This window comes from Thunnus albacares, chromosome 1, assembly GCF_914725855.1.
Source record: "Thunnus albacares chromosome 1, fThuAlb1.1, whole genome shotgun sequence".
NCBI classification, from domain to species: Eukaryota; Metazoa; Chordata; class Actinopteri; order Scombriformes; family Scombridae; genus Thunnus; species Thunnus albacares.
In genome coordinates, this window is record NC_058106.1 from 22,933,106 (window position 1) to 22,957,239 (window position 24,134).

At 39.2% G+C, this 24,134-nt stretch overlaps 2 protein-coding genes across 2 annotated transcripts in view; one reads left to right on the forward strand and one right to left on the reverse strand.

Annotated features, from left to right (window-relative positions):
- pde3b (phosphodiesterase 3B) overlaps positions 1 to 11,040 on the forward strand; it is a 51,494-nt gene extending 40,454 nt beyond the window's left edge. Inside the window, exons 8-16 of the mRNA XM_044350311.1 lie at positions 383 to 540; positions 1,015 to 1,149; positions 1,920 to 2,031; positions 2,246 to 2,359; positions 5,373 to 5,572; positions 7,072 to 7,275; positions 7,487 to 7,648; positions 8,790 to 9,045; positions 9,137 to 11,040. Coding sequence (XP_044206246.1) covers positions 383 to 540; positions 1,015 to 1,149; positions 1,920 to 2,031; positions 2,246 to 2,359; positions 5,373 to 5,572; positions 7,072 to 7,275; positions 7,487 to 7,648; positions 8,790 to 9,045; positions 9,137 to 9,363 — 1,568 coding nt within the window. The 3' untranslated portion in view covers positions 9,364 to 11,040. The remainder of the gene's footprint in view (positions 1 to 382; positions 541 to 1,014; positions 1,150 to 1,919; positions 2,032 to 2,245; positions 2,360 to 5,372; positions 5,573 to 7,071; positions 7,276 to 7,486; positions 7,649 to 8,789; positions 9,046 to 9,136) is intronic.
- Positions 11,041 to 13,471: 2,431 nt separating this feature from the next.
- Positions 13,472 to 18,473, reverse strand: LOC122988447 (vitamin D 25-hydroxylase). The gene is made up of 5 exons (XM_044360742.1): positions 17,872 to 18,473; positions 16,636 to 16,777; positions 15,840 to 16,472; positions 15,342 to 15,671; positions 13,472 to 14,501 (listed from the first exon to the last, which is right to left on the reverse strand). Exons 1-5 carry the CDS (start codon positions 18,199 to 18,201, stop codon positions 14,284 to 14,286), a joined length of 1,653 nt encoding a protein of 550 aa, XP_044216677.1. The 5' UTR covers positions 18,202 to 18,473; the 3' UTR covers positions 13,472 to 14,283.
- Between the last annotated feature and the right edge of the window lie 5,661 nt (positions 18,474 to 24,134).

A 24,134-nucleotide genomic window follows, 5' to 3' on the forward strand; every position in this document is an offset into this window, starting at 1 on the left:
TATAGTGCCAGGGGGTTGACAGAGAAACACCTTCCATAAGTAGTTTAGGAGGTTAATGCTGTCCTCTGCTGGACACCAACAATAATGCAAGTGTATGCACATAAACACACAGGCACAGGTGCAAACACATGAAAGAATGAAGAACTTTTAGGATCATTTATCTTATCCTTATGCTCCAATGTGGAATACATGAATAAATGTACATTTTTTCGAATAGACAGACTCTTACTGGGAAAATAAGCTTTGATTCTAGTCATCAACAATCACCTGTTTACATCAGCCTCTTGAATGAAGCATGTCATCTTTACTACAAAACTGTCATCGTAGGATCAAAAGCTCAGTTAAACAACAAACTGAATGACTGCGCTCTGTTTGTATGCAGCTGCAGGTGAAGGGCTGGACTTCACAGGGGAGCCTCTAATCAGGGAGGAGAGCGTGGAGGTGGACTTGTCTGGAGAGTCAGACGTTGCAGGGAACCAGGGCCAGGCAGAGGAGGAAAAGAAGAGCCCGAGGACAGACAAGCAGACTCAGGAATTAGAGGTGCATTTGATCAAAAAGCTTCAACTAACAACAGGATTGTCTATTGCTTCACAGCAGATGGAACAACCATTTCATTTTGTCTTTGTATTTTTTTTTTCTTTTTAAGTTTCAGATATTTAGCTCACACTTTTATGTAGACTTGCTTCCTGTGAGTGCGCATGTAGGGATTCAGTTTTACATTTAACTTAATTATATGCAAGGTATCATTTGGGTTTCCTAGAACGCCTGCAGTTCATATTAACTTGAGTTGAGTTGAGTGTTTTCCTCAAACACATAGTTTTTGCTCTCTATCCATATTCTTCATTTTTCACTATATATTACAAATATTCTTTGATAACTGTAGTCTATGTGTCAGACTGATTTAGTCTTTGTAGAAACATATATTTTTACATGTAAAGAACTTTAAAGGTCAATAGAAATATATGCATATCCATACTAATCTGTATAATTTGTACATTTGGTGGTTTTCTCCAGGGTGAGCAGGAGTTCAGACTAGATCCTATGCTGGAGGACCATGATGCTCTCATGGAGAGGATGAACACCTGGAACTTCCAGATCTTTGACCTGGTAGACAAAACAGGAGGAAAGACGGGAAGAATACTCAGCTATGTTAGTACAACAACCACAAACCAACCATGATCACCTGTAGCTCTTTGATGTGTTTTTGTTGTGCTACTTGGCTTTGGTCAGTCAGTGTATCCACTCTTGATAGCTCTCTTAAAAAGCAAAAATAGTCAATATACTGTATGTTGTTTGTTCCATCCTACACATCTGTTAAGTGGAGTAATAATGATCATTGCTGCCCTTATTGACTGTTAGCAGGGCGTTAACCTTTTAGTCTTAATTTAATATGCTTATGTGTGTTTATAAAAATAAATTAAGGGTTTTCTTTTCCTAAAAAAGAGTGAAAGCTCAAGCCTGGTGCAATCTGGAAAAGGGCTGGAAACAGGATAAATATATTGTTAATAGGAGGAATACAGTATACACAGATGGAGTTAGTGTGGACTTTAATGCCAGCCCATCACATCAGCTCTTCAGCAGCAGTACAGTTTGCTAAAGACTGAAAGCCAGCTGGCTTCTCCTATGAGAAACCTGTTTTTGTTTCAAGTGTCAAGCCACAGATAAACACAATTTCAAACATGTGAATATGCAACACCCCAATTATAACCTTTACACTACAAAACTTACAATATGCTCACAAGTGCTAACAATGATCCCTTTTCAGCTTGAAATTACATTTCAGCAGACAGTGAACTTCTTGTCTTTACATAGTGATTTTAATGTTTATGTGTTTTAATGTTCCACGGATCATCAGTGACGGTGCTGGTTATTCTGTGTTCTGATTTATGTTTCAGTAAAGCTGGTTTGTATTTCCCCAGGTGACATACACCCTTTTCCAGGATACGTGTCTGTTTGAAATTTTCAAGATCCCTGTGAGGGAGTTCATGACATACTTCTGTGCTCTGGAAAATGGCTACAGGGACATTCCCTGTGAGTGTTACACTGTGTAGGCCTCAAGAAATTCAAAGACTCATGTTTGTTTTTTGTTTGTTCATGTGTCACCCCCAGATGTTCATATGTATTGTTTGATGAATTAAGTAGCTATAGTGTGGCAAAGCTAAGAAAATTATCTAATATTTCAAATTATTGCTGGTGCACAAAGTAAAATCGACTCATTAAAAATGTTTTGGTTAAAAACACACAGATCATAACCGGGTCCATGCTACTGATGTGCTCCATGCTGTCTGGTACCTGACCACTCGACCAATCCCTGGGTTCCAGCAGATCCACAGTGAGCATGTGACAGGAAGTGACACAGGTAAACACAAGTGACACGGGTGTAGACTTATTTGTCATAGATTACCATTTGTGGAACATAGGTTGTGATGTGAACACATGGCTGCACAACAATCAAGCATGTTATTAAATATCAGAACTGCTGTGCAGTGCAGATGCCAGCCAGTGTGAGTCTGAGGGATTTTTCATTATTCAGTCTACTCACTGTGTTTTTGCAGGAGAGTCTGCACACAGTCATAAATAAATAATATACTAAACTTCTAAGTATATTTATTCCTGAAAGAAAAAGTCTAACCTTCCACAATTTAAAAAAAAAATAGTAATTAAAAATCATAATTTTAACCAAGCCATTGAGAGAAGAAGACATATAACTTAGGAACTTTTTAAAGAAACATTTAATAAAGTATACTAGGTGTGCTGATTCTTCATCCTTTCCTCCAAGAAATCTTGGACCACCCATTGATGTCAGAAATGAAGTAATTTTGACTGATTCTGTTTGTGACTTATAGAAACTACTTCTGCAACAGGATATGGCCTTAAAGGTGCAGTGTGTAGAATTTCGTAGCATCTAGCACAGCTGACTTGGCAGAAATGGAATAAAATATTCATAAGTATGTCTTAATTAGTGTATATTCCCATGTAAATAAGAACTGTTGTCTTTTCGTTACCAGAGAACGAGCCCTTTATATCTACATAGGGAGCAGGTCCTCTTCCACAGAGCCCGCCATGTTGCACCACCATGTTTCTATAGTAGCCCAGAGCGGACAAACCAAACACTGGCTCTAGAGAGGGCCTTTTGCGAGTTTCGCGTCCACCATAGGTTCTCCTACAAGCTTGAAAGGGAAGGTTGAGGGGGAGGGGTATTCAGTTGGTTGCAATCTGCATTCTCACCACTAGATGCCACTAAATCCTACACACTGGTCCTTTAACTCTACATAACACAGATGGTTTGATTTGAAATACTGCAATTGGAGCTCCGTGGTAGACAAATGTTTACAGTGCATGCCACAAAACCGCAATGTCTTTGGTTCAAATCCACCTGTGGACCTTTATTATATGTCATACCCCTCTCTCTCCTCTTTGTTTCCTGTCTGCTTCTCTACTGTCAACTGTCAAAGGCATAAAAAATTCCCAAAAACATATCTTTAAAATAAAGAGGGGGGGGGGGGACTTCAAGGTTTTCCTATGTTTTTTCATAGTGTTGTCAATTCTATTTTCCTTCGTTTTACGTGCGTAACTACAGTCAAATTTGTGTATTGAGCTCTGAGTGCTTCCAGAACACAGGTGTCTTACACTCAACACTACCTGAACACCTCCTGTGGAGACACACGGAGCTCGCTGATGCCGCTCTGCTAAACTTGCTCTGCTTTGTGTGTAGACTTGGGGAAACTATGCTTAGTCTCTACTGTGTTTTTCTGTCATTTATGGCCACGCTTGCTTCTCTGTCCTCTACTCAGATCTAATTGTCAGTATTTGTGTTTAGCTTAGATAGCAACGTGTATTAAAATTTGGCAAATTCTTGTAAACTTAGCTACTGGCTCAAACAGCCCCTCCTGTGAATCAGCAGCAGAGAGAGGAGGACAGAGGACAGGAGGAATGACTGATACCAACAGATGTCTGTGTTCTTCATTCTTTCTAAACTTTTCATTTTTGCTGTCAGGAATATTATTTATTTTACTGACATTTTTGATTTCCTTCCTGTGAGATATTGAGTTTATATAGTAACTTTACTGATGGAAATATTGCTGTTGCTGCTGTAGAGATGATATTTTGTCATATTTAAAATATAAATCTATTCTAATCCTGTTCTGAATTTATTCTTTTTTAAAAAGATAATTCAAAAAACAATTCTTTAGTAACGAAAAAGAACCAATAAGAGTATTGATAAAGAACTGGGCCGATAAGAGTATGCGTATGGATAAGATAATGATAAAATTTTACAGCTGGCACAGCACAACTTGTGGCTACAGCCTGACTATGGGAGGATGAGAAAATCACAGTTCAAATCCATTCACTAAAACCTGTTTTACCAATGTTTTATGATTATTATTTCTTATGCCAGGGTGTTTTTTAATAAATATTGTAATTATAATAGTCTGAAATTATGTGAAAATACATAATTTTTAGTAAAATAACCTGACCTGGGTTATTTTATTTGACGCTCTCTGCCAGACCGCTGCAGGTCTGATTATTTAATCAACTGGATAGCATCATAAAAAAACAACAGTCATATATCAGCAAAATGACGCAGAACAAGAAAAAATGCTGCCAGTATTCTATTCAATACTTAAGCTATGAATACATATCCTTCTGCTTTTTTTTTCAGTAGCCTCAGACTTTTTCCTTGATAGGCTGCTCTTGTTTTCCATTGGAACAATTAATAAGAATGCTTCTTGTTTGTCACCGACACCAAATTACCGCTTTTTGATTGGCTGCTGTTCATGATCAATAACGAGACCTAATTAAAGTCTGAATGTCAAATTTCTAACCATTGCATTTGTTTAACACTCATAAATATCATTTATATTCATATGGCTGTCTTGCTTCCTGGGAAACTAATGATAATGAAATTTCAACTGTCCAGTTAAATCTAATCTGTTATTTGGTATCCAATGACTTGCTTTTTTAATGATATAACACAGAATAATAATCAACATTAATATTCAGGGAAGACAATTAGCCTACATTTTAATTGACTTGGGTTGGTAAGGGACCTGGATAATGGATAGGGGGTGCTGGCCAGAAAAAGGTTGAGAACAACTAATCTCTGCCTTTACAAATGTCTTCCACTGCTGCTGCCAGAACAGCTGTGATTTGATAAAAGGAGGTGAGAGAGACGGGGATGAGAAAATAATGGAGATGCGAGAAATTGAGTCAGACAGTGAATAAATGAGAGTAGAACAGGGTGTGTGCTTATGCTCATATTTAACATTACATTTCCTTTCCTTCTTATACAGTTACCTGATTAGACAAAGACTGTGTAGGCCTACACTAAAACTTTCTCTATGGTGACATTTATCCATTGTGTGTTCCAGATTCAGACAGTGGGATCTCTCCAGGCAGGATATCCTATGCCTCCTCTAAGAGCTCCTCTATTTCAGATGACAGCTATGGCTGCCTGGCCTGGAACATTCCTGCCCTGGAGCTCATGGCCCTTTATGTAGCAGCTGCAATGCACGACTATGACCATCCCGGTCGCACAAATGCCTTTTTAGTAGCCACTAATGCACCTCAGGTAACCTCCAGCATTTGTTGGTACTTGTCAGTGTTGTAGAGTGAATCGGCAAACTTATTTTAGCTTACCAGGTACACATACATAAAACACAACCATGTTTATAGAAACAAAGGATCAGATGTTCAAAATATGGGTTTATGTAACATGACATTTCACCACAAGTGAAACGGTTTTGGAAGATACAGCACACACATAAACGGGCAAATCTGGACTTTTGGATGTCAGCTTTGCTTTTCAAACTGGCCGTCCTCATACTAAACTGGACTACATGAGTTTCTATTGGTAAATCCTCTGAAACTTTTCACTTTATATTTCTACATTACATGCATGTGTACTTACTCCAATATCATAATTGCCCCAAGCCTCCCATAGAAATAAACTTGCTTAAATTATCTAAAAGTTTTTGAGTTTGACTCCTGCATCTGCCACAGTTTGTCTCTTGATCTCTACTTTACGGAGGTATCCACTCTGCATAGTCATTGTTTGCAACCTGCCCTCTAACAAAAAAAAAGTGTTCATCCAAGACCGACAGACAGAAAGCAAATATCACCACTGACGTCTTGCCCCTGACACACGATCTGTGCACAAACGCAAAAGTCACCTGACAGTCTCTCAGAGGCGGCTGCAGAGTCTGTCTGAGTGGCACCTTGTGGTTGCTGGTTTTTTTTTTTTTTCTTTCTGTGATTCCACCTTACCATGTAAAATCTGCTAGCCAATATAATTAGTGATCAGTTCACTCATGCACTATATGTGGAGCCACCCAGAACTGGCTTTTTAATCAACACGTTCTTTATTACATTATCATCTTTGGTTTAGACATCCCACAGTGTCACTTCAGCTGCCTCACACTCTGTCCATGAAATTGAGTCTTATGTATTATAAGTGCCCTACAGAAACCCTGTGTCTCCAGTTACAGTTAATGTTTAACTGGACAGTCAACATTGTTAAATGGAGATTATGTTTAAGGTTAACTCCACATCCCACGGTCAGTCAATCCCATAGCACTCTCTCGCTGTGGTCAGTCTTGTTAATGAAAGGTAAAAAGGTTAACTGCATGCCCTAGTTTAAATATTGTATTTTCACTACATGGCCAGTGATAGCACTCACACTGTCTGGCTTTGAAAAGTCCCAGGAAAGTGGGTTAAAAGAAAGAAGAGGGAACCCTGAACCTATTGATTGATAATGATGTTGAAAACCACCTTGTCAGTTAAAAGGATCTTTTTCATAGTATCTATTGTTCCGTAACAGTTTTTGACCTGTTTCCTCACATTTGATCCTGTTGCATTTCTAATTTCATAACCAAATACCCTCATGTCCCTTTTATCTCTTTTATTGAGTGGTTGCTATTTTTGAATCCATTACAAAATTACATAACACATTTTCAGACACATTATGTAATAAAATTTATACTGGCATTTTAGAGGAAATTTTAGAAATCTTCTTAGGGTTGCCATCCCTCCCTCTCTCACCTCTGGGCTTTTCCTTTCTGTCCGGTGTAGGCGGTGCTGTACAATGACCGCTCGGTGCTGGAGAACCACCACGCTGCGTCTGCCTGGAGCCTCTACCTGTCCCAGCCCGAATTCAACTTCCTGGCCAACCTGGACCACGTTGAGTTCAAGCGTTTCCGCTTCCTTGTCATCGAGGCGATTCTGGCCACAGACCTCAAGAAGCACTTTGACTTCCTGGCTGAGTTCAACGCCAAGGTCTGAGATGAGGAAATCTTGAGAGATTGCACAGATTGATCAGAATAGATAATTATCTATTTATTGATCCTTTAGTTTCTGGCAAAAATATTGATTGAAACATTAGGATGGTACGTTAAGATTTAGTTGAGCAGCATGTAGCATAATGGATGCAGAATAAAGCAGTCGACCGGTTGTTGTAAGGCATTAATATCTGTCTGTTTGTGAACAGGTGAATGATGTGAACAGTCCAGGAATTGATTGGACCAATGAGAACGACAGACTGCTGGTGTGCCAAGTGTGTATCAAGTTGGCAGATATCAACGGACCAGCCAAAGTCCGTGACCTGCACCTCAAGTGGACAGAAGGCATCGTCAATGAGTTTTATGAGCAGGTACAGACTTTATGTTAATGCTGCAGAGTGTATCCAATCAATGCAAACATTCAATCTACATTTTTGTCTTGCAGTACATTTTTAATCAAGAGAGAATTAGGTAGATGAAAAATTCACCGTCCCAAATCCATCCTGACTTAAACATCAAGGTCATAAATACAATGAAAGAGACAAACAGAAAAAAAGATAAAAAATAGAGGACAAGAATAAAAAGTAAGATTACTAACATCAGTGACATATCAAAAAAAAGATGTAACAATTAAAAGACAGTTAAATCTAAGTAGAATGGGCAACTCTTCTATGATTGTCATGTAGGTCATCTCAAGTATGTAGCTTCATCACTGAAGATCTGTGTGCATGAGATGTTTTTAGAGGATAGGTTCACAAGTGTTCAAGTCCATCTTAAAACGACAGTCAGGTGCCCATATGAACATTGAAACAGGTTTTGCTTGTGTACTCATTCCTCCTGTTCATACTGACCATTAGATGATCCCCTCCAAATGTGCTTACAAAGTAATAATAACAATCATATTACATTGTAGAAACAATTGTAGAAGCTTCAGTCATCTAATTTAGTCAAATAAAGTGGATATCTTCCAAAGTGACAGTCTGTGTCTTAAAGGACAGTGTTTTCCTGTTCAGCTGCAGTGGAAGGACAGTGGCTCAGGAGGTAGAGTGGGTCGTCCACTAATCGGAAGATTGGTGGTTCGATTCCCGGCTCCTCCAGTCCGCATGTCGAAGTGTGTGTGAATGATTAAAGATGAGCAGGTTGGCACCTTGTTTCAGCCTCTGCCATCAGTGCATGAATGTGTGATTGAATGGGTGAATGTGACTTGTAGTTTAAAAGTGCTTTGAGCGCTGAGAAGACTAGAAAGGCGCTATATAAGCATAGTCCTTTTACCATGTACAATTTAACAAAAAGAGGGAATTGGGTACTAAAAAGAGAGAAACTGACTTGATGTGACTAATTTCCCCCATCACTTACATTGAAAGTGCATTATTCGGCCATTATGGAGGAGGAATGATTACAGCATGAAAAACCTTCTTCAATGTTCATATGGGCACCTGACTATCGTTTTAAGACAGACTTGAAAAATTGTGAAACAGTCCTTTAACTGTAATCTTTGTTTTTGACCTGCAGGGAGATGAGGAAGCTCGGCTGGGATTACCCATCAGCCCCTTCATGGACCGCTCCTCCCCACAGCTGGCGAAGCTACAGGAGTCCTTCATCACACATATTGTAGGACCACTTTGTAACTCCTACGATGCTGCCGGTCTACTTCCCGGCCACTGGATCAATGAGGAGGGATCAGATGAAGACGATGAGGGGCAGGTGGACACGGACACGGATGAGGACGACGATGAGGACGATGAGCTAGACGAGGAGCTGGCACCAAGTAAGACACCGATAGCTCATCGGTAATGTCACGTTTACATTAACCGCAATCGCAATTTTGTTAAACATATCTTTACTTTTGTTCGTCACAGAAAGGAGGAAGAGCCGCCGCCGGTTGTTCTGCAGCATCATGCAGCACCTGACAGAGAACCACAAGGTGTGGAAGAAGACCATTGAAGAAGAGGAGAAGAGCAAAGAGCTGGGCAAACAGCAGCAGCCTGACAGCCTGCTCCCCAGCCTGCCAGCCAGCCTGCCCACCTCCCCGTCAGATGACATTCAGGTCATCCAGGAGGAGGAGGAGGGAGAGGAGCGTCAGTAGCATGACGGCAAAGGAATGAACACAGATGTGTGGAAAAAGAAGAGGAGAGGCAGTATAAGGATACGAGTCCCTCAACCACCTGCCTTTCACCGACATAAACACATACAGACACAAGAAACACACACACACACGACAGTTGACAAATGCACATAAATCACACTTTGCTCCTTCTCTCTCTCTCTCTCTCACACACACACACACACACACACACACACACACACACACACACACACACACACACATATATTGAAAGATTCACTGTGCAGACACTCAGATGCTTAAGCAGTCACATTGTTTTTTTGGAGAAACAAAAAGGCCTTACTACTGTGAGCGGATCCTTGCTGCAACAGTGGGAGCCCAACTCCTATGCACTTTCACCCCATGGAGAGTCGAGTGCACCCAGAAAAAGCACCAGAACTGAGGAGGAGGGTGCAGAAGAAGAGTGCGGACGGGGTCCAGCATTAACTTGCCCTCCATGGTAACCTGGCTGCGATGCTGCCTTGAATGCAAAGCGCTTACACCTCCCTTAGGTACAAAACAAATTCTGTCTATTTAAAAATGAAAAGGTAGAGGAATAATAATGAAGCAAGCGACATCATGAAATGATTGACACCCTTTACCAAAGTGAACAGTTCAAACCCGGAAAGACAAGAGACTGAGACTGTTTCAGCCTCAATGTCAGGTATATTTTTGAATTATATATATATACATATATATATATCAAATGTGCCTGTCTGAACCTTTACTGAGTCCATATTGGCCCAGAGCCTAGGCTTGTGTAGTTCTCTCTCCTTGCTGGCGACACGAAACACTGTATCAGACTCAGTCACAGAGACATTATTGAAATGTTGACTGATTAATAGCATTATATCTGCATCATTTTTGATGCTTTTATTCATGTGTACCACCCGTCTTTTTTTTTTTTGTTGTTGTTGTTGTTGGATTCTTTAACTCTGCTTCATTTTGTTTTGAGTGTGTGAATACTTTTTTGAGGGAATGTGATAGAGAGAATGAGTAGGGAGAAAGAGAGCATATTTTTAATTATTTTAGTATGTAATTTGTGTGTATGTTTGTGTGTCCTTTCAGTAATGGTTGGTTTCTAATCAGTGAAATGTCCTCTGGTGTTTATTAACATGTTGCATTCAGATCAGGAGTGCTGTCTCAATGAATGGATTCTTCATTTTCCTTTTGATTCTAAGTATTTTTTAAAGGTTACTCAGGATTCATGCAAAGTTGAATAATTATTTTGCAAGAATTTATGTCATTAATGTTAAATACACTTAAAAAAAACGGAGAAAATCAAAAATCTGGGTGACTGAAGTAGTTTGTAATCTCTTAATGAACAACTTGACTACAAACAAATTCAAGCAATTGAAATCCTCTGTGACAGAGGAGCATACAGTATGTGCTGTCTCTTGGCCATTCATACACTGTTTGCATAACCTTTTTACAACCTCACGGGAGAAATGCTTATCTTGATTGTCAGCAGACTGCAAATGTCTCTCCTGCAGCCACAACACATTGTACAATTTTTGCAGTTCTGTAACCGTATGTTTGGTAACTTCAATGTTCTCTGCATTGTTTTAAAACAAACAGTACAATGTCTAAATGTCGGTGTTTCAGTCAGCCAACAGACACTGATGTTTAGACAGACTAAAAGCTCACCCTTCTCACTTTTTTTTTTAAATTTGTTTTTTTTGTTTTTGTTTTTTTTTTTTTACCAAACCCATAACTCGGCCAGTGTGTAAAGAAGGGATCCAGGGTTTCATTTCTCTTTGGTTTTGTTTAAACGTCATATTATATAATATATATACAGTAGGCTCCAAAAGTCTGAGACCACTTTCCCCCATTCAAGTGAATGGGGAAAGTGGTCTCAGACTTTTGGACCCTACCATATATATATATCTATATCTATATATAGATAGATATATATATAATGACGTGCCACGAGGCAGGTTTAAAAAAAAAAACTACTAGTTCTCTATTTTTGTCTCTAAGAACTCTTGGCATTCCACTAGAATAAGATGTTTTGTGAAAGAGAAGGCAGAATTGTTGCCTCGCTCCTTTATCACCTTATTAAATCATAATCTCTGGAGAAAATGTTAAGTAAGCAAGTGTCGAATTGAGATAAGTAATATTTAAAGACAAAAAAATAGATACAGGTGTGCACATTTTAATACCAAACAAGTGTTTAGCCGCTGTACAAAAGAGTATGTGCATAAATATATATTTTTTAAATAATCAAATGAATGCATCTGTTTTCTACACACAGCTGACATATTGTACATTGAGATCCTGTAATTACCATTGTGTTTCCAGAGTTTTTATCTACTTCTATTTACAGGTGTGGAACTGTGGGGTTTGGTGTTTTGATTTTGATTTTTTTTTTTTTTTCACTTGGTTTCAGCCTCTCCCTGTTCTGTATCATAACCACTCTTGTATTCTTCATTATCTCTCTCTCTCTCTCTCTCACTGTTGTCTTAGTCAACCCAACTAGTGCCAAACTTTACCAACACACAGTACAGTAGTTTGTGGGCTGTGATACACTGATTGGCAAATATCTCTGGGCTCCAGTACTGTTCGTGCAAGAGAAACACCTTGAGTCAAATATTCCACCAAAGCTCAAGGTAGCAGTGACAGTGATAAAGAGTCGGAGTTGGACTCAGGTCAGAGCCATATATACATTCTGACAACTCTGTCGTCAGTTTTTTCACATGGACCCATGCTGGATCATAAAGCCTTGGTAGCTCCTGACCCAACGTATTCTGGCTCATTAAGTTGTAAAAGTTGTTGGCTTCTCACTGTGCAGTCTTTCAAACCACAGTGTCCTCTGATGATTGTGCCATAAATACATCTATGAATGGTTGTTTCCCTTATGTAGCATCAATATACGTACGTTTGTCTAATGTAACCATTCACCCTTATCTACATTGTGGGGGCAACTGATTTTTGTTGTTATTTATAGCTGTCATAAAACACCATCCCTAAAGTATGAGCAGTTCTCATTGATTTTTATTGGTGTGTGTGTGTGTCTGTGTGTGTGTGTGTGTGTGTGTGTGTGTGTGTCTGTGTGTCTGTGTGTGTGTGTGTGTGTGTGTGTGTGTGTGTGTGTGTGTGTGTGTGTGTGTGTGAACTTGCGATACATGAAGCGCCTTCATTCCTTTGTCCTTGTCACCCCAAATAGTCTGATAGGAGATAAACATGAACAGTTGTTTTCACTAATCCTTTATTACATGTCTTTTCAAGGCTATCGCTGAAACTGTTTTACCGACATCTCTCCCACTCCTAATTATGTTGCACCTGTCTGGGTGGGAGATCTTCCTCCTTTATCATTTATATTAGTGCGCAGAGTTTAGTGACATCACATAATACCCGGAGCAGAGGTCTAATCCGCCAGAGAAACTGAAAACACTGATGTGTGTGTGTGCAAGGCCTTTAAAGCTGCTATTATCAATATTTTTACATTGACAATTTATCATCAAAGAACCCACAGAAAATTTCCACAAGACTCTGTAGTTCCCCTCAGAGTGTTTTGGTGTCTTTGAGCTCATTGTTATGGTTGCATTTTGGTTCAGTCTCACCACACTCATCAGTGTCATTTCCACACACAGCAAAAAGTTGTTTTCAGTGAAAAAGTTCTAAAAAAACCCCAATGTACACTTCCTGCCCTGCACCAAACACCAGGCAGAGAAGTTTAGCAACTAGCTGGTGAACATAGTGGAGTCTTAAGCAGCTAAAGAGCATGCTGAACATGCTGAACAACTCAACTCAACATGCTGAATTATCAATGCATTTCTCTGCTGAGATCAGAGCAGTGCAACAGGACAAGAGAAATACACAAGCTTTCACCTTCATGAACACAATTATTATTGTTCATGATTACGCTAGGTGTTCTGGGATTTGGCAGTTGTAGGATAATGTATGTATGTAGGTATGTAGGCAGGTTTCTCTGGCTCTAGTGTTTATCCAAAGATTCTTCAAGTATTAAATGAGCTAATACAGACTTTTAAAAAAGTAAATATCATGTTAAAGGTGTTAATAAAACAGATATGAGTTGGGGTTTTAAAAAAAAAAAAAAAAAAAAAGCAGAAGGGAAAAGAAGGCTTTCAATAGTTTAAGAAAGACTTTATATACACAAAAATACACATACCACCACTATTGCAAAAAAGGACAAAAAATGTTAACCTCACACATAAAAGCAGTACTTTGTTAGTACTGATAAGCACCATTTAGCAGAAACCAGTGTTGCATAGTCAGTTTCTAGAAATCCACCAGGGTTGCGTTTGCCTTCTAAGAAAGATTTTCCACAGAGCACTATCCCAGGAGAAGGGGTCAGAGTCAGTCCAGATGACGTAAATCTTGGCCCGTGTTCAGCTCCAACAGAGTGTTCAGAACTGGAAAGTCTGTCAGTCTCATTTCGCTCCACATGTACAAATCAGTGGTGTCATTTGTCTGACCTGACGCTATCCTGAGAAGGAAGGGCTATGAACCATCATTGGTGTACTTAGTATCAATCATTGACATGTATCTAACCCATTGCTACCGCACCAGGGTTCATAGACATTTCATGTTCTGGGGCTCAGAACAACTCTGAGCTACAGAGAACTGAATCAATAACACACTCGCGTTTCCAGGATGTCCTTTCAGCACCAAGTCATGTCCTCTCTCCTGCTACTTTAGAGTATTGTGCAAACGTGCATATTGCTCAGTAAAAGAATTCAATAGCAGGAGAGTAAACTGGATCACATGTTCGTATGTGGAGAACAGAAAGTCTTTTAAAAAAAACTGGAATGCACCACTGGACACTACAGTCCAGACTAAAACAGTTTTAAGCACCGGTATCATGTGGTTGCATTGCTGTGCAAAACAGAAAAATTCTGACTTGAGCGGTTGAACAATCTGTGGTGAATGCCCGCTCGCCTACTTGTGATAAGGAGTGTCTCCACAGCAGGGAGCTCTCTGCTGCCTGCGCTCAGCACAGATGGAGTAAGGCTTGGGCTGTAAGGTCATGCCCAGTTTGGGAGTAACGGTGGGAACAGTTCCTGGAGGAAACTGAAGATGAAACCTCTGGAGCAAAGTGGTGAAAAAGAGGAACATCTCCATCCTGGCCAGTTGTTCACCCAGACAGCAACGTCTCCCTGAAAAAAGAAAAATTAATTTAGACTCTCTCATACATACACAGGCACACCAACTGGCTAATTTGTTCATGTCAGCAATACAAGGAAGACTTTGAGGAACATAAACACTACAGATGATTTAAAAAGAAGGATTTAATTGAGCATAGAAGGTGTTGGAGATGTCAAAACAAACATTAGGGATTCTCCTTCATGCTCTATGAGAACCCTCTGTGATAAAGACTTCATGGGAACAGGTTTTGAATGTTAAAGGGTTAATTAACTGATCAGTGGACTATATGTAACATTAAAAGGGTGTTCATAATGACACCCTTTGTTTTTTATAGACAAGAAAAATAGTTAATGCTCTATTCTCAAAAACAGGGCCTTTTTTAACTTTTTTAACTTACTGAAAATATGGTTTTGGAGTTTATGTATGTGTGATATGTGTATATATTGGTGGTGCATGTGGTTTTGTTTTTTACTTAATTTAAGGGAGGGAACGTAGATACCATCTAGCAAAAATAAAGCAAATGACAGGGCCTGTGTAAAAGCGGATGTGTGTAAGACTTTGTTGCTGTCGATGCTCATTCAATACTGTTGGCTAAGTTTTCTGATTATACTGATGACTTGGCAGCAGACAAACTGAAATTACTTGCCAGTCTTACTGGCTGTTTTCACTTAAGAGCCTATGGTAATTGAGGAAATTCTCTAGACCTCTAAATGTAATTTTGGAAAAAAAATGCGTGGACAAATGAAATAGCCACTGACTGGTGACTCTCATTTTGGGATTACAATGACTGCAGCCACGATTATTTTGATATTTTTTCAGGAATTTAGGAATATAAACATAGAGAAACTGACCCAGAGAGAATGGCAGGAAGGCTTCGCGTCTCACAAAGTTGCCATTGCTGTCCAGAAACCTCTGTGGCGAGAAAACGCCTGGGTCATTCCAGTATTTCTCATCGAAGTGCACTGAGTACAGGTTTGTGATCACCATGGTGCCTTTGGGAATTGTGTACCCGTTGACATTTGCATCCTGGGAGGTGGCACGGAAAATACCAAGTGGAACGATGTTGCAGAAGCGCAGGACCTCATGCAGAACGGCTTCCACAAAGGGCATCCTCTGTTTGTCCTCCAAAGTTGGTGCCCTCCCATTGGCCAGCACGCTGTCAATCTCCCTATGCACCCTCTCTTTGCAGCGCAAAACAGACACCATCAGGCATTATTCATGCTGAACATTACATAACCACCAAATTTAGATCTGCAGACATGCATGATTCAAATCTCTCTCACATGACTGTAGTCTTGACTAGAAGTAAAATGTTTTCACATTGGGATGATGCTACTGCTACAACTGACCTTGTATGTTGGGATAGAGGGCCATGTACAGCATGGCCCAGCGTAGGGTGTTAGTTGTGGTCTCTGTGCCTGCGATGATGAGCTCTCCCACTGAATAGATGAGGTTCTCATAGGAAAAAGAGGAGCTGGGGTCTCCTGCATGCTGCTCCAACTCATCCAAGTAGGCATCAACATAGTGCCGTGGTACATGTGGCACCCTGCCCTGTGAAAAGCCCTTTATAACTTCTAGTAGGAAGTCATACACCTCAGCAGCATTGCGGAACAGCTTCTGGTGTTTTCCAAAGGGTACATACTCAATCCAAGGGAAGGCATTGTAGAGGAGGGCCCAGCCACTCACTGCTAGCTCCACGTTCTCACTGAAGATCTCGATCATGTGCTGAAAGTTGCGGTCATCATACGTAAAGCGTTGTCCAAAAATGATCAGGTTGGTGATGTTGGACACAGCGTTGGTCACCAGGTGTTTGGGGTTGAAGGGTTTCCCTTTGTGCTTGTCAATGGCATCAACAAAGAACATGCACTCCTCTGAGATCTTCCTCTCAAATAGTCTCTGGCCGCTGCCGAAGTAACGGAAAGAGTTGCAAGCCAGTTTACGGTGTTCAATCCAGCCTTTGCCATATTTGCAATTGAGAAGTCCTTTAGATGATAGAGACAAAAAAGAAAACAGTAGAATTGAACCATTTCAAATATATCAGAAAGATAACGATGAAATGATTTGATTAAAATTTCAATTCTAATCCATTTTAAGATACTGTTAAGAGAGAAATCAAATGAATTATAATATTTTACAGCATCTTACCACCCATTTTGGTCATTTTCTTGAATAAAGGCAAGGATGGGCGATCAGCAAACACCTCACTCTGATGGTAAAGGCACTCCCTGACAGAGTCATACCCATTTAATACCACAGTCAAGATGCCTCCAAGGTCAAGACTGAAAATCTGAAAGATACACATTCAACATGAGCACTGTACTCCTTTTGTTCTTTGTGCATATTTTTGAGCAAATAGGTGTGAACCACAATTTTAGGCATGTTACAACATTTTGCTTGTGTATTCTTTGGCACTAATCTCAAAAGTGGATTTTTATGAGCTAGGATGAGTTAAAGGGTAGGTTCACAATTTTTCAAGTCTTTCTTAAAACATTAGTCAGGTGCCCATATGAACACTGAAAGAAATTTTACTTGCTGTAATTACTCCTCCTTTTCATACTGAGCATTAGAAGATCCTCTTCAAGTGTGCTTACAATGTAATTGATGGAGAATGAAATCCACAGTCCTCTTTTTGTGTAAAAATTTAAGGTTTATCAGAAGCTTATATGGGACTTCAGCACTCTGAGTTAGTCACATCAAGTGGATATCTTTCAAAGTTAATCTTTTTAGTAAGTTCTTTCTTCTTTGTGTTTCCTTGGACAGCGTTTCTCTGTTGAGCTGTGGTGGAAGTATAGTAACAAAAAGAGGTAATTTCCCATTAAAAAGACAGTAATGAATCAGTATGAAGGAGGAATCATTACAGTGAGCAAACCCCATTTCAATGTTCATTTGGGTACCTGACTATTGTTTTAAGACAGACTTGAAAAACTGTGAACCTTTCCTTTAAACTTCCCTGATATGTGGGACACTGTGAGAGATCTCCATCTACAGATCTACAGAGATGTCCAGCTCTACACCTTAATCCTAATTATGTTTACAATAACAAAAAGACAACATGTTACCAGAAGGAAATCTGTGTCTTTATATGAATTTTGGGAGGAGGCTCTAATTTGTGGGAGCCCCTGATTTGCCAGTCATTCCCCTCCAAGCAAATGCTTCAGACTGCCTGATGTTAGGGCGAGTCTCTTTTGTTCGTTTCATAAGTGTCTCCCTGTGTATGTGTGTGCTTGTGTGTGTGTATATGTGTGTGCTTGTGTGTGTGTGTGTGTGTGTGTGTGTGTGTGTGCGTGCGTGTGTGTGTGTGTGTGTCTGAAACCTCTTGCATATTCCATATTGCATATGGTCATGCACTGCAAAAAAATGCGCTGTAAGCTGAGTGATTACCTGTCCATGAACTTCACTCTGTTTCTTGAGGAAGACGTGCGGCTCGGTGGCCAGAGACAGAATGTTCCCTATTATAGGGATGGGAGATGGACCAGGAGGAAACCCCGGGGGTCTTCTCTGCTTGACGAGCTGGCGAACCAGCAGGAAGGCGAAGAAGACGACAGCCAGACAGCCCACAGCGAGAAGAGTCTGTGCGCAGGACATCGGCACCAGAGACGGCGATTTAATTGAAACCATCTTTCCCAAAATCGCTGTTCCCTGCTGGACTACCTCTGCTGACTTCGGCTTCTCCTCAGAGGAACTGAAGCACATATGTATCATCTTGCACATTTTCTATCCCCCGCCTCTTAGGCTAAGATTGGTCAGAAAGTCAGAGTCAGCTGTTGGTGAACTTTGCTCTGCTCTTGATCAATAATCCAGATAAATTCTGTCGTTATTGGGGTGAGTTTTGGCTGGTTTTAATTAACCTACAGAGGGGGCAGCACACCATTAAACTCAAAAACTCACAGTGCAGAACAGAAAGCCCGTTATGATGTTGTAAAATGCTTATTAGAGTTGTAATATGTATTTAAAATCTGTCTGGCACAGGAATAAACGTGAGGACAACGACAACCCACACCACTAGACATCAAACAGTGTGCTTTTAATCCATCATAGGAGGGGCTGCTTTCAGGGAAATTACAAACAAACTTGCAAACACAGTTTGGAAGTCTCTTTCCCATTAGAGAAGTACATGGAATATAGTGACTCTGCAAAGCGCTTCTGTTTACTTGTATTCTACAGAGCAGTTAGGTTTAAAAACAGCAATAAAAAGAAAAGTTACAAAAGAAGTACCATTAAAAATAACAGTAAGAGGTTAAAGCAAAGCAAAAGCATACACCTGTAATGTAAATTAAAAAGAAATACATTGTCAAAATATATAAAGTAGTATAATTCCTATGATGGAAGTAATCTTAGCTTCTTGGTATTAACTTGATTAAATTCATGTTTTTTTAATATCACAATTAAAGACAAGACAATAAAGATGAACAGAAAACAACAACAAAAATATTTCACTGTTTTTTGTCTCATTGTAAAAGAAAAAGGCAAACAATTGCACTGTGGGTCAATATTTAGTTTAGGTAGCTGACTGAAATGAGACACTGGTGAATGGCCACGAGTATACAGACCATTCACCTCCATTTTCATTTTATATCATTATCATATATGGCATAAACCAGGATACATTTTTGGTTACATAAGTATTTTTGAGAAGCAAAGTGAAAAAAGACTTAAAACCATGGTTTCTTATAACACCAATTCATCTTTCGTCATTCAGTCATCACAATAACTTCAAAATCTAGAGGGTCAGCTGGAGAGCTAATTAACATATTATATTATAGGGTATGACCACTGAACATGTGCAAGCTATCTAACTAGCCACATACAAGGTACGAATTGACCTCTAACCCCTGTATGAATCCTACAAGTTTGATATCAAAATCACAAATGTCCAACTAATATTGAATAAGGTGTTAATATTTCCCCTTCCGCTAATACAATTGCATGTAGTTGTAATCAATGTGTTCTATTTGTGTAGTTGATAAAGCAATAATTGGCTCAACTTGCTTACTGTAGGTCATCATTCTGTCAGTCAACATACTGTATGTGTATATTGTTACAACCTGGATCAAGACAGGACAAAGATGGGAGACCAAACAATGAGATTTACCTTAAAATAGCTTTACTTTACCTAACTGAAAGAGAAAATGAACTAAAAACAAACCAAATACAAAGAGACCAAAAGGATAGAAGTCAGGAGAGGGAGAGAGAGATAGAGAGAGAGAGTATCTGAGTATCATCTGGGGTCACGGTTCAGGTGAGTAGAGTTTCCTTGATGATGTGGCACCCACCATGCTTCTGCAGAGAGAGACTCGGATAGTCTGTCCAGTGGGCCATCACAGTGTATGTACATGTGTGATGGAGATATTACTGTTATCACATTATACCAATCAGGCCAACAGTGATCTAAAATGTAATTTTTTTTTTCTAAATATAATTTTAGCAGCAGGAAAAGAAACTCACTTATGTTATTACTGCAGTTTTACATAAATTGTTTTGAAAATTCCTAAATGAACACTGGTTAACAAACTGAACAGGAAACAGTGGGACAGTATTTTTAATTTCAATGTGTTCAATACATTTATATGTATTTTGGTTGAAAGTTAAACAACTTGATTAAGCCTGCACAGATACAATGATACGTGAACCTAAAATTGGTAGATCTGTGGTAGAACTGTTAGGCTTCATGGGTAATTCTAAAGAATTTGTAAAGAATTTGAATGTAACTACACATATTCTTAAAATAACATGCTACAAACCATTTCGAAGAGTCTTTTAACCTGGATACAGCTTTTTCATATTTTGGTAGAGTATATTTTTTTTACATATGTTTAATGTTGTTTCTGTGTGATGCATTTCCATTTAAATTAATTTCTTCTAATGTAAGTTTAAATGTAGGTTTTTCCACTGACATCAGTTTTAGTTCCTTACTTAAATAGACTGTCATCTGTCCTGCACAGCTACATTCACAGAAACTTAATAAAGAGAAGCATATACCGTTTTTGATTTGTCACTGAAACTCACATGGACCACAATTATAATGGTAAAAAATAAAGAATAAAAAAAAATAAACAAAAATCCCTTCTTTTGTTAATCAAAATGTAATTGAGTCATGTATGAGGAGTCCTGATAAAGTATGTTTGGGTGTTACTCTCTTTTGTTTTTTTAGCAAATAAACTTTGCCCCAGTAAGCTGTTTTAGGTTCCTTCATCTCAACCCAGTAAAGGTCATGCACTTCATTTAGAGGTTAAAGGTTAAGGTATGCACTACATTCCAAACTTGCATAGTTTTGGGAGATTTTGAAAGCTTGTAGGCTAAAACCTGCACTCGTTCACACAGTGCAGGACTGCGCATGGATGTTCTGAAAATGGGAGTCGATTTTACAATATTTTTTTCATGTAAGAATGTATGACGGTGGTTATTTTATAGCCAAATGAATGTGACAATAAATATACATTTATTTATTGCCTACTTACTTTTCCTATGGTCTTTAGATGAAAATGGAGAATATACAGAGTTTGCAGAGGTTGATCCAGATTAATTTTATTATCTTTTTAACGTGGCTTTAAACAATTTGCACTTTTGTAAAACCACACTCTCCACTTTGCTGCGTGATCGGTTTATCATGACTGGCTCCTCATTAGACATGAAGTTATTTATCCAGACGTTCCTTCCTGCTGAGGCAGCTGGTGGGATTTTTTTTCTTAGACGCCACAAATGGCCTCTACAGACCTCTCCCAATCATTCAGATTTGTTAGGGCTACCTAATGAGGACATTCTTGCAAATTACTTCTTTGCTTCCTGCCAGCTCCCCAGACTGAAAAGCTATTCTGGAAGCATTAAACACATCTGTCTAATTTAATCAAATAAACATGCTCTGACTGTTACATTAGCTTGTTAGTGGTTGGGTTAATCAAAACACCAGCGACAAGAGTGGCCAGGTGGTTAACGTGGACCGTGTTTTGTAACTGCATGGATGCAGAAAAATCAGAACCTCAAAAAATATTTAACATAATCATCACTGCTATTACAAGGCAATTTAAGAGAAACATTCAAAAGATTTTAAACATTTAATTTGGAAATGAACAGAGGACGCTGTAAAGAGATGTCGATGATAGACAGACTAAATATGGGGAGTGACAGGGCAGTAAAAGTTGAATGTGGGAGTTAAAAAAATATATGATTAATGAGCATTTTCTTCCCACTTGAGACAGCCTCATAATGACATTAGTTTTCTCTGGAGGGCATAATTATTATCAGCTTCGGTCTGGTGTGACTGTAATTTTTTAAGTCTAGACTCCAAGAATTTTATCTCCTCTTTTTCCCTCTACATTGTCCAGGAGTCCATGTTTTTGTGGAGTTAGTTTTTTTGATTGGGGTGTTTTCTTACAGTATGTACAGGGGTTGGAGTGATTGAATGTCTCTTTTTGGCAAATCCAGCAAATTAAATGCCTCATATATCAATGTCTTTCATGACATTAATGCAAAAATCATACAAAAATCCAATATCGCTGTATAAATGCAGCCAATTTTTTATATGGTCTCACGATAAGCAGTATGTCATTATATTGTGCAACCCTATCCTGGGGAAATTATATTGCTCTGCTGATCAATGTATGGGATGTAATACCATTATTGCATGCGTGGTCTTTTCATTACAGGGCCACTTGACGAGTGTTCTTCCTGTTTTGCTATACTGTGGGGCATATGTGGCACGTTCGAGTGGGTGCGTCCCTTGAGGAATACGCTTCTACAGTAAATTATTTATCATCCGGATGGCTGAAATTATCAAGGGCATGTGGAAAATCTAATTACTGACCTTCCCTGGTAATACAAATGCTGTCCAGAACCTCTTTTTTCCAACAACATAACGACAGATGCAGGGGCATCAAGAGGTCTTATAATCCCTCTGCAACTACTGACCAGGTGTTTAAACATTAGGTTGAGTTTGGTTAGCTTTCTAATGGAGACCAGCAGGCGGAGGTGCCTTTGCTAATGGATACTTAACTTCAATTTTGCAATTGCAAGAGCATCAATGTAAATTTAATGTTCCTTTTGAAGAGGCTGATCTGTAAACTGTTTCCAGGCACACGTTATTATAGTTTTTTCCTCACAGTTGCACTATATTGTCAGTTCTCTGCTTTCTGCATTTTTCTTCAGTCCAGTGAAGGTTCAAATGTCATTCAGCAAAAGACCACCCTCTGGCTTCATTTTCACACTTAAAACATTTACTTTACAAAGCTTATTCAAGACTGGACCAAATTCAAGACTGATATTAGCTTACTCATCCTCAAAACTACCACCCTACAGTTCATGCCCATATACATCTCCTTTAAGTACTGTATATACCTTCCTATCTTCTGCTGCACATTTCTACATGTTAGCTGTTTTACTGTGTCAACTTTTAAGATTTTTTTGGAAGGGCATTTTTAATTTTGGTTAGTGGTGGTCAATATTTGTATATAAAGACTCAATGTCTATAGTGCTTTATATATAGCTAAAATTTTTGATATATTACCATCAAGGACACCCTCTTCAAGAAATATTCTCAGTTCCCTTAGATATTTTTTGGTACGGCCTCATAATAAAGTCATTCTTTATACTACAAGTGTTGCTGGAGTTTTGACATTGTCAGATGTATTTCCTTCTCCACACACCTTGGAAGTAGGTGAAGTTGTGCCAGAAATTCCTACTCTGTTTAATTCTGAACACTACATAGAAAAACAAAGGATTCAGATGACCTGTGACCAAAAACCTATACTAGATTCCAACCCAGGAGTTTATGGGTACACGGTGCGCACCAACTGAGGAACCAGAATGACCTCTGATGGCCTGTATAAAGGCAAACTACCACCTCTACCTCTAACTACCTCCATCAAGTCAGGACTGAAGGACTTTGGAACTTGTGTCCTGATGTAGTGAAACGGACGAGATTCTCACTCCCAACCTGGCAAGTGATTTTTTTATCAAAATCAGACAATGATGCATATGCAGTCACACTGCCATTCCCATCCATTCCCAAACGAATCGGCTTGTGCAGAGGTGACTTGAGGGGTGCAGCTGAGGTATTCATGCAGATCAGGTATCACAGCGCTATTTTGGTACTCTTTTTGTGTGAAACTGCACTTATGTTTCTGCCTTCTCAGGCCACTTCTGTCCTTAAACACTATTGCAAACTCCCAGTTTCATGGAAATCATTTTCTATTTCTCTTGGTTGAATTCCTTGTCCATATATAGGCTCTGTTGACATTCTTGGAAGAGGAGCAAATTTTTACTACTAACATAATGATTCCAAAACAAATTCAAATCCCTTCTGCTGGTACAAATGGCCTCTATTCAGCTTGCCTTTTTAGATTTAACACAAACCTGGACACATGCAAAAGGGGCAAAAAAACTTTGCAGGGGACTGACACCTGGTACCTTTCACATCACAAATATCTGGAGACCCATCCATTAGCTCAAATTCCCACAATCCTCATGTGCCAACTTTAATATTACCTCACTGTGGGATCATTCCAGCTGATTATCAACTCTTATTTCCTATTTGAATACTGCAAGGTGTTGATATGAGAAATCTTTGAAGGGAATCCTCTTTGGGGCCTTTTAGCTGAGCCCCAGCCAAGAATGAAGCTGCTCCTCTTTGGGAGAAGACACATTCACAC

What these genes read in the sequence shown, in the direction of transcription:
- LOC122988447 (XM_044360742.1), bottom strand. Translation starts at nt 18,201, where the DNA reads ATGTGCAAGATGATACATATGTGCTTCAGTTCCTCTGAGGAGAAGCCG. An exon ending in AGAGTGAAGTTCATGGACAG is followed by an intron (nt 16,778 to 17,871) that starts GTAATCACTCAG and finishes TGTATCTTTCAG; the next exon opens with ATTTTCAGTCTTGACCTTGG. An exon ending in CTTCCTGCCATTCTCTCTGG is followed by an intron (nt 14,502 to 15,341) that starts GTCAGTTTCTCT and finishes TTCTTTTTTCAG; the next exon opens with GGAGACGTTGCTGTCTGGGT.